Source organism: Salmo trutta, unplaced genomic scaffold (assembly GCF_901001165.1).
Source record: "Salmo trutta unplaced genomic scaffold, fSalTru1.1, whole genome shotgun sequence".
In the NCBI taxonomy this organism is placed as follows: domain Eukaryota; kingdom Metazoa; phylum Chordata; class Actinopteri; order Salmoniformes; family Salmonidae; genus Salmo; species Salmo trutta.
Genome location: NW_021823350.1, coordinates 1,499,945 through 1,514,503, shown reverse-complemented (window position 1 = coordinate 1,514,503; position 14,559 = coordinate 1,499,945). Strand labels below are relative to the sequence as shown.

The following is a 14,559-nucleotide window of genomic DNA, read 5'->3' as shown; positions in this document are numbered from 1 at the left end:
TCTGTCTGTATTGCACTTTGTCACAGTTACTGATGTAAAAAGGGCTTTATTAAATACGATTGATTGAATTTATTTGTTTGTTTGTGGAATATGAGGACAAATTAGTTTTTTTTCTCTTCTTCCTGCTACCAAATGCATGCTCAATACATTTTCTCCATTAGACTTATAACAATATTGTGCAATTAAACAATAATATAGCTATGTTTTGTATTTTACATGTTGCTTATTCATTTTTAGTTCATAGATCAGTCAGTCATAGACCGACTCTGTGTAGGTAGTTATGTCTTGTTCCATCCATGTAGTTGCTAGAATATACCGACTCTACCATTAGCTTGTTTACACTGAGCTGCACTGGGGTCGGAACAAAGTAATCGTTTTTACATTATTAACTTCGGAGCCAGGTGAGATATGGTTCGGGAAAATGTACCTAAATTCATGGATGTGATATGCCACTGTAGTCCACATTTTGGAGTACAGTGGTATATCCCATCCCTGCATGGAGGTACGTTTTCAGACCCATATCTAGCGCAGGGTTTTAAATATAACCATGACTGCGTTCCGACCCCCGTTCAGCTCAGTGTTAACAAGCAGAACAGGAAGGTTTTGTATCTTCTTGCCAATCGCTCGGTAAGCGATTACACACGTCTGAAAACATGGCGAATTTTGTGGAGGCAACATCCTCGCAGCAGTTTGAGGACTTGCTATCAAAGGCTGGCAAGTATGTGCATAATTTAATAACATGACATTTAAGTAATTAGCCATTGAATGGTTTTCATTCAAATATGCCTCATTTGATATTTAGCTTGTTATGATAGCTACTTTTCTGTTATATCGAAAGCTAGCTAGCTAGCTTCACCATGTAGCTTCACCATGTTAGGGAACGTTAACTAACTAAAATTATCTAGCTGCTCCAAATGAAAGCGCAATTAACTAGCTTAGCTATTTTAGCGGATATTTGCTTTAACGAACTTGGGACATCTAGCTAGTTAATAACATACATGTTTATTGTACATGGTGTGAATGTAATTGATCATTGTACACGCTGATGTGTTTACCTGATATAAACAGTCAGGCTCTTGTGTCTTGAACTCATGTGGATTTCTTGTCACGAAATGGCAGAGCCTAGTGAGCCTTTCTATTAGGCAGACATTATCAGGCATAGAATATAATGTAACGTTAGGTCTAGCCCTTATAAGAAAGGGAGAGATTAACCCCCCCCCCCCTTATCAGACATGACTAGTGTTATCCTACATAACATAAAGTGCCTGCCCATTTCAGAATTAGGTAGCTAACTAGGTCCATTCAGTTATTGTGCTTTTGAAATCCATCATTACAAGTAGGCTATAAAAAAATAATGTTGAATTCCAGAAGACCTGTTATGATCCAGTGTCCTAGTTAGATGTTCAGTTGGTCATGTGATCTCGTGCATGGGAAGTAAGAATTAATGGATGTCACTTAGCTCGGCCTATTGTTGGTAGACAGCAGCTGGCAAGTGTGCATGCATGTCCCACATCTTTAGCATATAAATCTGTGTGTCACTATAAAGTTGTGCTGTTTTAGACCTATTGCTATGCTGAGATCTGACACCTGTCTCTTCCATGAGCCTCACCGGTGCACCTACGGCCTTACACCATTCCAATCTAACGTGACTTCTCTGTTCCACCAGGTTCCTGACGGTGGTCCACTTCCAGGCAGCATGGGCCCCTCAGTGCAGTCAGATGAACGATGTGATGGGAGAGCTGGCCAAGGAGAACAAACACGCCATGTTTGTCAAGGTACATACTATACCTTGTGATGGATGTTACATGATGCCTGATACACATACTATACCTTGTGATGGATGTTACATGATGCCTGATACACATACTATACCTTGTGATGGATGTGACATGATGCCTGATACACATACTATACCTTGTGATGGATGTTACATGATGCCTGATACACATACTATACCTTGTGATGGATGTGACATGATGCCTGATACACATACTATACCTTGTGATGGATGTGACATGATGCCTGATACACATACTATACCTTGTGATGGATGTGACATGATGCCTGATACACATACTATACCTTGTGATGGATATTACATGATGCCTGATACACATACTATACCTTGTGATGGATGTGACATGATGCCTGATACACATACTATACCTTGTGATGGATGTTACATGATGCCTGATACACATACTATATCTTGTGATGGATGTTACATGTAGTGATGTTAAATTGGATACCGTTATGGAGCGAGTGAGCATAGGAAGTGGCTATGTTGAGTGTAAAAGTGACCATTTGAAACAGGTCCTATACACTAGATTTAGAGTTATTTGGCAGCTTTAGTTTTGAATGATACAAACCTTTAGAATTTCTCAGAAATCAAAACCTGTATAGGCTGCATGGTGGGACAAAAGACTATTGATGATTTGAGAAAGTAGAAGAAAAAGCTTGTGTTCTTGTTCCTTGCCTCAGGCTGTACAACTGTTCTCTCATCAAGTGGTCATATTTTCACCCACCAGACTATTCTCAATTTAATCTTGTCTTTGGTAATATGTAAAATGAGTTTCGATTTTGAATGGCCCATTATCAAGGGGCAGGAACAGGGAACAGGGATCAGGTCGCAGGATCAGGGGGCAGGAACAGGGATCAGGGGGCAGGAACAGGGATCAGGGGGCAGGAACAGGAAACAGGGGGCAGGAACAGGGAACAGGGGGCAGGAACAGGGAACAGGGGGCAGGAACAGGGGGCAGGAACAGGGAACAGGGATCAGGATCAGGGGGCAGGAACAGGGAACAGGGATCAGGATCAGGGGGCAGGGGGCAGGAACAGGGAATAGGGGGCAGGAACAGGGAACAGGGGGCAGGAACAGGGAACAGGGGGCAGGAACAGGGGGCAGGAACAGGGATCAGGGGGCAGGAACAGGGATCAGGGGGCAGGAACAGGGAACAGGGGGCAGGAACAGGGAACAGGGGGCATGAACAGGGATCAGGGGCAGGAACAGGGATCAGGGAACAGGGGGCAGGAACAGGGATCAAGGATCGGGAACAGGGATCGGGAACAGGGATCAGGGGGCAGGAACAGGGTGCAGGAACAGGGATCAGGGGGCAGGAACAGGGGCAGGAACAGGGAACAGGGGGCAGGAACAGGGATCAGGAACAGGGAACAGGGGGAAGGAACAGGGAACAGGGGGCAGGAACAGGGATCAGGAACAGGGAACAGGGGGAAGGAACAGGGGTCAGGGATCAGGGGGCAGGAACAGGGATCAGGGGAACAGGGATCAGGGGGCAGGAACAGGGATCAGGGGACAGGAACAGGGATCAGGGGGCAGGAACAGGGATCAGGGGGCAGGAACAGGGATCAGGGGGCAGGAACAGGGAACCGGGGGCAGGAACAGGGAACAGGGGGCAGGAACAGGGATCAGGGGGCAGGAACAGGGGGCTGGAACAGGGATCAGGGGGCAGGAACAGGGATCAGGGGGCAGGAACAGGGATCAGGGGGCAGGAACAGGGATCAGGGGGCAGGAACAGGGATCAGGGGGCAGGAACAGGGAACAGGGGGCAGGAACAGGGAACAGGGGGCAGGAACAGGGAACAGGGGGCAGGAACAGGGATCAGGGGGCAGGAACAGGGATCAGGGGGCAGGAACAGGGGGCAGGAACAGGGAACAGGGGGCGGGAACAGGGGGCAGGAACAGGGATCAGGGGGCAGGAACAGGGATCAGGGGGCAGGATCAGGGGGCAGGAACAGGGATCAGGGGGCAGGAACAGGGGGCAGGAACAGGGAACAGGGGGCAGGAACAGGGAACAGGGGGCAGGATCAGGGGGCAGGAACAGGGATCAGTGGGCAGGATCAGGGAACAGGGGGCAGGAACGGGGCAGAGGGGAAATACCTGTCATCTGTATGCACTCTAATAGTGAATAGAGACTGCCAGCTTTCCCACCGGTCCGTTTTGTAGGCTACTTGGGTTTTATAGCGGAGCATTATGAGCAGCTGAGAAATAAATAGTGGTATCCACCACTGTTTACATGTTCTCGCTGCCCGACAGGTGATATTCCCCCCAAACTCTGTATGCCATGGGCTCTCCAACCTTGTTCCTGCAGCTACCTAGTGCTTCAATTCAGGAAACAAAGTCAAATCTGTTCGCAAGGAAACACATTTCACTAAACTGTTGACAGCCCGTCTGTGCACTCCAGAAAGGATTAAAGGAGAGAGAGGTGGAGATATTCTGTATAGCTAAAGGTAATATGTCACCCAATTAATTCTGAAAATATAAAACGTTCCCTATTACTAGACTATTCTAAATCAAATACTAATTCACTAAGTGTAGGTTAACTGTAAGCCGCCGTGAACAATCAATGAACCAACAGCATGGCTTAGGGCTATACGTTCTCTCCCTGACTCATGGATAGACATTTTACAGCGCAGCAGAAGGTAACCAGTCCACCAGTATGCATAATAATACAGTCCACACTCAAAGGCCATTACTTCATTTCATCTGGAGTATAGACTAGACCATTTATGTACCAAAGACATCTTAAATCAGGTTTAAAAAAAAGAATGTTTTTCTGCCATGGTAATATGCAGTAGGCTATGTATTGTATAACGGCAAAATCATCAATTTAATTCCGTTTTTTTTGGGGGGGGGGGGGGCTTGGGCTCATAAGCCTATAGGCATAAGGTATAATATGCGTGAGTGTTTTTGAATGATTTATCACCTTAGAAAGCGTTGTCCATTTCGTTGTGTTAGGCTTTTAAACAACATCCACAACAATCATGTTTTACTCTGTTTCAACCTGCTGTTGAACTTCTTTCTTCAAATTGATCATCACAGTGAGGTGAGTTTTACATGTAAGTGTTTGATTTGATTTTAGATTGCATTTGCATTGATGTCAGAGTGGTTAGAGGGACAATAGAGCCCTGAGTACCAGGCCATTAGGACCTGGTGGAGGGACAGTAGAGCCCTGAGTACCAGACCATTAGGACCTGGTGGAGGGACAATAGAGCCCTGAGTACCAGACCATTAGGACCTGGTGGAGGGACAGTAGAGCCCTGAGTACCAGGCCATTAGGACCTGGTGGAGGGACAGTAGAGCCCTGAGTACCAGACCATTAGGACCTGATGGAGGGACAATAGAAGCCTGAGTACCAGGCCATTAGGACCTGATGGTAGTTAGCAAGTTGGGTACTACCAAAGCATGTCCAGAGTGTATTAAAGCAGATTACCATGACTCAACAGTCACATGGAATTTTTGAATTTGACTTGACTCATGCCGGCCGGTGTGGCGGTAACATGGTCACTGCAAAAGCCCAAGATCCAATTGTTCATATTTTTTGTCTAAGAGGTTGTCAGTTGGACAGACTGAGGTTTAAACCTCCCTCAGACTTAGGAAGATGTAAAACTTGACTTTTAATTCAGAGTTTTATTTGGTCATATAAAGTATATTATGGCCAAGCATACTTAAAAAAAAAAAAAAAAAATGATGTCTTCGTTGGGGTGATTGGTATTACCCAGAATAAATATAAAAACTTTAGGATCCATGCCGTTCTGAAGAGGTTTATTCTACCTGTAAGATTTATGGGAAGATTATTCCATTTAAGTGGATCAGCTTTCATATTGTTGAGTATTGTTGAGTGCCTAGTTAACTTTTTTTTTTGTTTAACATTTATTTATCTTTATATATATATATATATATATATTTGTTTGTTGTCCCTCATTAAGCACGCTAAATATTTGATATGTTTTGTGGTCCACTTAAAAGATTGCTGTAGATCATAAGTTAGTATTATTTTTATTATTTATTTCTCCAGTTTTTCCCACATTTATTTTATGTCCTGAGATTTTAGAGTATTCTGAAGAGATGTAGAATTACGTTCATAGTGCACTGCTTTTGACCAGAGCCCACAGGTGCAATGTAGTACACTAGGTATATAGAGAATATGGTGTCATTTTAAATCACATGTTATTTGTCACATTCACATGTTTAGCAGATGTTATTGCGGGTGTAGCGAAATGCTTGTGTTTCTAGCTCCAACAGTGCAGTAATATCTAACAATATCTTAACAATTTCACAACAATACACACAACACACACATTTAAAGTAAAGGAATGGAAGGAAGAATATATCCAAGAGCAGTAGATTGATATTTGATCCTACATATTGTACACTGGAAAACAGCTATTTTCTTCATTTGTGTTTCAAGTTATTTTTTTCCAACTATGAACAATATTCCTACATACTCCAATATGAGTCTGTTGTTTCTGTACCAGCCTACGTTGTCTCTAACCAATCAATAGCACCGTTATTACCCATATCAAATGGAAACAAGCATTTTACTATAAATATTTAGTGACTATATGTTACCATCCTCATAGCTATATTTCCCAGCATTCATGTAGGTTGTGTTCATATAGCCTGTAAGTGTCTGTCAGCCATAATGCCCTGCCTCGTGGATCAGGAACACAAACAGCAGAGTTTGCTCCAGGCAGGAAATAAGTGATGTCTGTAATCGCCTGTCTGTAATAGCTGGCTGCGACAACCTGGCTCAGTGATTTATGGATTTCAATATGTGCTAGCTAAATATGATTAAACAATCTCTGGGTCAATTTGTGCATCATTGTTGGTTTTCTTTCCTCTGCCTGGGGGGGGGGGGGGGGGGGGGGGGCGTTTCTGGAGATTCATGGTGAAATAGAAACCTTCAAAAGCCCTGTTTGTGTGATGGTCCAGTGTTGGACGGCAGCTAACTTGACCTTTTTTAAAGTGACCCCTGTTGAAATCAGAAACATCATTGTGTTTCCTCACATGTAGCCTATTGTTTTTTATATATATATATATATATATATATATATATATATATATATATATATATATATATATATATATATATATATATATATATATATATATATATTAAATGATTTTAAAGTAAATGCAAACTTGAACTATTTTATTCCTCTGGTAGTTTGAGGTGTGTGGTCATACTAGTTCCTTTAATTTGGTCCTGGTGGATTGCCACCACTGTCAAGAACAAAGCAACTATCCATCACCAATCACAGATCACAGCACCCTGCTCAGAGCAGGAGATGCTGCTGCTCTGCTCTCTCATTTGTCTTGCTTGTTAGACATATCAAAGTGGTGAATGTGTGCTTTATTTTCTCCCTGAAGGTTGATGCCTCCTGGCTAAATAAACCTAGTGTTGAGGGGAAATGCAGTGGGGTGCAGTGGGGTTCTTCATGTGTGGATGCAGACATTGTTTGATGGCTTGGGAAGGGAACAAAGGGTTATCAACTGTGTGGATGATCCCTCCTTCCCTCCTTCCCTTCCTCCCTTCCTGTTCCCTTCCTCCCTCCTTCCCTCCTTCCCTTCCTCCCTCCATCCCTCCTTCCCTTCCTCCCTCATTCACTCCATCTCTCTCTCTCTCTCTCCCTCCCCTTCCTCCCTCATTCACTCCATCTCTCTCTCTCTCTCCCTCCTTCCCTTCCTCCCTCATTCACTCCATCTCTCTCTCTCTCTCCCTCCTTCCCTTCCTCCCTCATTCACTCCATCTCTCTCTCTCTCCCTCCTTCCCTTCCTCCCTCATTCACTCCATCTCTCTCTCTCTCCCTCCCTCCTTCCCTTCCTCCCTCATTCACTCCCTCCCTCCCTCCCTCCTTCCCTTCCTCCCTCATTCACTCCATCTCTCCCTCCCTTCCTGTTCCCTTCCTCCCTCATTCACTCCATCTCTTTCTCCCTTCCTGTTCCCTTCCTCCCTCATTCACTCCATCTCTCCCTCCCTTCCTGTTCCCTTCCTCCCTCATTCACTCCATCTCTTTCTCCCTTCCTCTTCCCTTGCTTTGTCCTCTCTCTCTCCCTCCCTCCTTCCCTTCCTCCCTCATTCACTCCATCTCTTTCTCCCTTCCTCCTTCCCTTCCTCCCTCATTCACTCCATCTCTCTCTCCCTTCCTCTTCCCTTGCTTTGTCCTCTCTCTCCCTCCCTCCATCCCTTCCTCCCTCATTCACTCCATCTCTTTCTCCCTTCCTCTTCCCTTGCTTTGTCCTCTCTCTCTCTCCCTCCCTCCTTCCCTTCCTCCCTCATTCACTCCATCTCTTTCTCCCTTCCTCTTCCCTTGCTTTGTCCTCTCTCTCCCTCCCTCCATCCCTTCCTCCCTCCATCCCTTCTCTCTTTCTCCCTGCATCCCTTCCTTCCTCCTTCCCTTCTCTCTCTCCCTCCATCCATCCCTTCCTCCCTCCTCTCTCTCTCTCTCTCTCCATCCCTTCCTCCCTCCTTCCCTTCTCTCTCCCTCCATCCCTTCCTTCCTCCCTCCTTCCCTTCTCTCTCTCTCCCTCCATCCCTTCCCTTCTCTCTCTCTCTCTCTCTCTTTCTCTCTCTCTCTCTCTCTCTCTCTCTCTCTCTCTCTCTCTCTCTCTCTCTCTCCATCCCTTCCTCCCCCTTCCCTTCTCTCTCTCCCTCATCCCTTCCTCCCTCCTTCACTTCTCTCTCTCCCTCCATCCCTCCCTCCCTCCTTCCCCCCCCCCTCTCTCTCTGCATCCCTTCTTCCCTCTTCTGTCTCCCTCCATCCCTTCCTCCCTCCTTCCCTCCTCTCTGTCTTACAGCTGGAGGCAGAAGCAGTGCCAGAGGTATCAGAGAAATATGAGATCGCCTCAGTCCCGACCTTCCTCTTCTTTAAGGTGAGTCTTATTGCCTCAGTCCCGACCTTCCTCTTCCTTAAGGTGAGTCAAGTATTGTAAAAAACTAATTTACACTACTTGGCCAAAAGTATTATTGGATTCGGCTATTTCAGCCACACCCGTTGCTGACCGGTATATAAAATCGAGCACACAGCCATGCAATCTCCATAGACAAACATTGGCAGTAGAATGGCCTGTACTGAAGAGCTGTGCCTGTCAACATGGCACCGTCATAGGATGCCACCTTTCCTACAAGTCAGTTGGTCAAATTTCTTCCCTGCTAGAGCTTCCCCGTTTAACTGTAAGTGCTGTTATTGAGAAATGGAAACGTCTAGGAGCAACAGCGGCTCAGCCGTGAAGTGGTAGGCCACACAAGCTCACAGAACGGGACTGTCGAGTGCTGTAGCACGTAAAAATCGTCTGTCCTCATTAGCAACACTCACTACCTAGTTCCAAACTGCCTCTGGAAGCAACGTCAGCACAAGAACTGTTCGTCGGGAGCTTCATGAAATGGGTTTCCAGGGCCGAGCAGCCGCACACAAGCCTAAGATCACCATGCGCAATGCCAATGGTCGGCTGGAGTGGTGTAAAGCTCACCACCATTGGACTCTGGAGCAGTGGAAACGCGTTCTCTGGAGTGATGAATCGCGCTTCACCATCTGGCTGTCCAATGAACAAACCTAGGTTTGGCGAATGCCAGGAGGATGCTTCCTGTCCCAATGCATAGTGCCAACTGTGAAGTCTGGTGGAGGAGGAATAATGGTCTGGGGCTGTTTTTCATAGTTTGGGCAAGTCCAAGTGAAGGGAAATCTTAACGCTACAGCATACAATGACATTCTAGACGATTCTGTGCTTCCAACTTTGTGGCAACAGTTTGGGGAAGGCCCTTTCCTGTTTCAGCATGACAATGCCTCCGTGCACAAAGAGAGGTCCATACAGAAATGGTTTGTCGAGGTCGGTGTGGAAGAACTTGACTGGCCTGCACAGAGCCCTGACCTCAACCCCATCAAACACCTTTGGGATGAATTGGAACACCGATTGCGAGCCAGGCCTAATCGCCCCAACATCAGTGCCCGACCTCACTAATGCTCTTGTGGCTGAATGGAAGCAAGTCCCCGCAGCAATGTTCCAACATCTAGTGGAAAGCCTTCCCAGAAGAGTAGAGGATGTTATAGCAGCAAAGGGGGGACCAACTTCATATCATGGCCATGATTTAGGAATGAGATGTTCGACGAGCAGATGTCAACATACCTTTGGTCACGTATTGTGTGTGTGTGTGTGTGTGTGTATACAGTTGAAGATGGAAGTTTAAATACACTTAGGTTGGAGTCATTAAAACTCATTTCTCAACCACTCCACACATTTTTGTTAACCTCTCTGGGCTACTCAACAGCCAGTGGAATCCCGTGGCGCGTTATTCAAATACCTTAGAAATGCTATTACTTCAATTTCTCAAACATATTACTATTTTACAGCTATTTAAAGACAAGACTCTCGTTAATCTAACCACACTGTCCGATTTCAAAAAGGCTTTACAACGAAAGCAAAACATTAGATTATGTCAGCAGAGTACCCAGCCAGAAATAATCAGACACCATTTTTCAAGCTAGCATATGTCACATAAACCCAAACCACAGCTAAATGCAGCACTAACCTTTGATGATCTTCATCAGATGACAATCTTAGGACATTATGTTATACAATACATGCATGTCTGTCCAATCAAGTTCATATTTATATCAAAAACCAGCTTTTTACATTAGCAGGTGACTAGCATGTGACTAGCATTCCCACCGAACACTTCTGGTGAATTTACTAAATTACTCACGATAAACGTTCACAAAAAACATAACAATTATTTTAAGAATTATAGATACAGAACTCCTCTATGCACTCGATATGTCCGATTTATAAAATAGCTTTTCGGTGAAAGCACATTTTGCAATATTCTAAGTAGATAGCCCGGCATCACAAGGCTAGCTATTTAGACACCCAGCAAGTTTAGCATTCACCAAAGTCAGATTTACTATAAGAAAAATGTTATTACCGTTGCTGTCTTCGTCAGAATGCACTCCCAGGACTTCTACTTCAATAACAAATGTTGGTTTGGTCCCAAATAATCCATTGTTATATCCAAATAGCGGCGTTTTGTTCGTGCGTTCAAGACGCTATCCAAAAAGGGTAAATAAGGGTTACGAGCACGACGCATTTCGTGACAAAACATTTCTAAATATTCCATTACCGTACTTCGAAGCATGTCAACCGCTGTTTAAAATCAATTTTTATGCCATTTTTCTCGTAAAAAAGCGATAATATTCCGACCAGGAAATCGTTTTTTATTACAAAGAGAGTGAAAGTAAAAGCATGCTATCCCCTCATGCACGAGCCTCAGTCTGATGGCCCTCTGATAGAGCACTTGCCAAACGCGCTAGTGTGTTTCAGCCTGGGCCTTGAATTAAGTCATTCAGCTTTTTCCCGGGTTCTGAGAGCCTATGGGAGCCGTAGGAAGTGTCACGTCATGCCAGAGATCCCCTGTTTTTGTTAGAGATGATCAAGGAGGGCAAGAAATGGTCAGACAGGCCACTTCCTGTAAGGAATCTTCTCAGGTTTTGGCCTGCCAAATGAGTTCTGTTATACTCAGACACCATTCAAACAGTTTTAGAAACTTTAGGGTGTTTTCTATCCAAAGCCAATAATTATATGCATATTCTAGTTACTGGGCAGGAGTAGTAACCAGATTAAATCGGGTACGTTTTCTATCCGGCCGTGCAAATACAGCCCCCTAGCCCCAACAGGTTAACAAACTATAGTTTTGGCAAGTCGGTTAGGACATCTACTTTGTGCATGACACAAGTCATTTTTCCAACAATTGTTTACAGACAGATTATTTCACTTATAATTCACTGTATCACAATTCCAGTGGGTCAGAAGTTTACATACACTAAGTTGACTGTGCTTTTAAACAGCTTGGACAATTCCAGAAAATGATGTCATGGCTTTAGAAGCTTCTGATATTCTAATTGACATCATTTCAGTCAATTGGAGGTGTACCTGTGGATGTATTTCATGGCCTACCTTCAAACTCAGTGCCTCTTTGCTTTACATCATGGGGAAATCAAAAGAAATCAGCTAAGACCTCAGAAAACAAATTGTAGACCTCCACCAGTCTGGTTCATCCTTGGGAGCAATTTCCAAATGCCTGAAGGTACCACGTTCATCTGTACAAACAATAGTACGCAAGTATAAACACCATGGGACCATGCAGCCGTCATACCGCTCAGGAAGGAGATGCGTTCTGTCTCTTAGAGATGAACGTACTTTGGTGCTAAAAGTGCAAATCAATCCCAGATCAACAGTAAAGGACCTTCTGAAGATGCTGGAAGAAACTGGTACAAAAGTATCTATATCCACAATAAAACGAGTCCTATATCCATATAACCTGAAAGGCTGCTCAGCAAGGAAGAAGCCACTGCTCCAAAACCGCCATTAAAAAAAGCCAGACTACGGTGTGCAACTGCACATGGGGACAAAGATTGTACTTTTTGGAGAAATGTCCTCTGGTCTGATGAAACAAAAATAGAACTGTTTGACAATAATGACCATCGTTATGTTTGGAGGAAAAAGGGGGACGCTTGCAAGCCGAAGAACACTATCCCAACCGTGAAGCACGGGGGTGGCAGCATCATGTTGTGGGGGTGCTTTGCTGCAGGAGGGACTGGTGCACTTCACAAAATAGATGACATCATGAGGCAGGAAAATTATGTGGATATATTGAAGCAATATCTCAAGACATCAGTCAGGAAGTTAAAGCTTGGTCACAAAATGGGTCTTCCAAATGGACAATGACCCCAAGCATGCTTCCAAAGTTGTGGCAAAATGGCTTAAGGACAACAAAGTCAAGGTATTGGAGTGACCATCACAAAGCCCTGACCTCTATCCTATAGAACATTTTTGGGCAGAACTGAAAAAGCGTGTGCAAGCAAGAAGGCCTACAAACCTGACTAAGTTACATCAGCTCTGTCAGGAGGAATGGGCCAGAATTCACCCAACTTACTGTGGGAAGCTTGTGGAAGGCTACCCGAAATGTTTGACCCAGGTTGAACAATTTAAAGGCAATGCTACCAAATACTAATTGATGTGTATGTAAACTTCTGACCCACTGGGAATGTGATGAAAGAAATAAAAGCTGAAATAAATAATTCTCTCTCCTATTATTCTGACATTTCATATTCTTAAAATAAAGTGGTGATCCTAACTGACCTAAAACAGGGAATTTTTACTTGGATTAAATGTCAGGAATTGTGAAAAACTGAGTTTAAATGTATTTGGCTTAGGTGTATGTAAACTTCCGACTTTAACTGTGTATATATTTATATATAAACTCAACTAAAAATGAAACGTCCCTTTTTCAGGACCCTGTCTTTCAAAGATAATTCGTAAAAATCCAAATAACTTCCCAGATCTTAATTGTAAAAGGTTTAAACACTGTTTCCCATGCTTGTTCAATGAACCATAAACAATTAATGAACATGCACCTGTGGAACGGTCGTTAAGACATTAATAGCTTACAGACAGTAGACAATTAAGGTCACAGTTATGAAAACTTAGGACACTAAAGAGGCAGTTTCTACTGACTCTGAAAAACACCTAAAGAAAGATGCCCAGGGTCCCTGCTCATCTGCGTGAACGTGCCTTAGGCATGCTGCAAGGAGGCATGAGGACTGTAGATGTGGCCAGGGCAATAAATTGAAATTTCCGTACTGTGAGACGCCTAAGACAGCGCTACAGGGAGACAGGACGGACAGCTGATCGGCAGACCACGTGTAACAACACCTGCACAGGATCGGTACATCCGAACATCACATCTGCGGGACAGGTACAGAATGGCAACAACAACTGCTCGAGTTACACCTGGAATGTACAATCCTTCCATCAGTGCTCAGACTGTCCACAATAGGCTGAGAGAGGCTGGACTGAGGGCTTGTAGGCCTGTTGTAAGACAGGTCCTCACCAGACGTCACCAGCAACAACGTCGTCTATGGGCACAAACCCACCGTCGCTGGACCAGACAGGATTGGCAAAAGGTGCTCTTCACTGATGAGTTGCGGTTTTGTCTCACCAGGGGTGATGGTCGGATTCGCCTTTATCATTGAAGGAATGAGAGTTACACCGAGGCCTGTACTCTGGAGCGGGATCGATTTGGAGGTGGAGGGTCCATCATGGTCTGGGGCGGTGTGTCACAGCATCATCGGACTGAGCTTGTTGTCATTGCAGGCAATCTCAATGCTGTGCGTTACATGGAAGACATCCTCCTCCCTCATGTGGTACCCTTCCTGCAGGCTCATCCTGACATGACTCTCCAGCATGACAATGCCACCAGCCATACTGCTCGTTCTGTGCGTGATTTCCTGCAAGACAGGAATGTCAGTGTTCTGCCATGGCCAGCGAAGAGCCCGGATCTCAATCCCATTGAGCACGTCTGGGACCTGTTGGATCGGAGGGTGAGGGCCAGGGCCAGGGCCATTCCCCCCCAGAAATGTCAGGGAGCTTGCAGGTGCCTTGGTGGAAGAGTGGGGTAACATCTCACAGCAAGAACTGGCAAATCTGGTGCAATCCATGAGGAGGAGATGCACTGCAGTACTTAATGCAGCTGGTGGCCACACCAGATACTGACTGTTACTTTTGATTTTGACCCCCCCTTTGTTCAGGGACACATTATTCAATTTCTGTTAGTCACATGTCTGTGGAACTATAACCTAGTTTACAGCTTCTCCACAGTTAGTATCATCAGGCCTTCTGTCAGGCCTTCACTGATGATTTAACATGCCAAACATTTAACTGGGAGAGGACTCCTGTCCTTGAACCTCTCTCTCTCTCTTTTTCTTT

The 14,559-nt window shown here is 44.9% G+C and overlaps 1 protein-coding gene across 1 annotated transcript in view; it reads left to right on the top strand.

Annotated features, from left to right (window-relative positions):
* The first annotated feature begins 608 nt into the window (after window positions 1-608).
* LOC115190211 (glutaredoxin 3) overlaps window positions 609-14,559 on the top strand; it is a 33,155-nt gene continuing 19,204 nt past the window's right edge. The window contains exons 1-3 of the mRNA XM_029748710.1: window positions 609-718; window positions 1,667-1,775; window positions 8,599-8,673. Of these exons, the coding sequence (XP_029604570.1) occupies window positions 654-718; window positions 1,667-1,775; window positions 8,599-8,673 (249 nt within the window). The 5' untranslated portion in view covers window positions 609-653. The remainder of the gene's footprint in view (window positions 719-1,666; window positions 1,776-8,598; window positions 8,674-14,559) is intronic.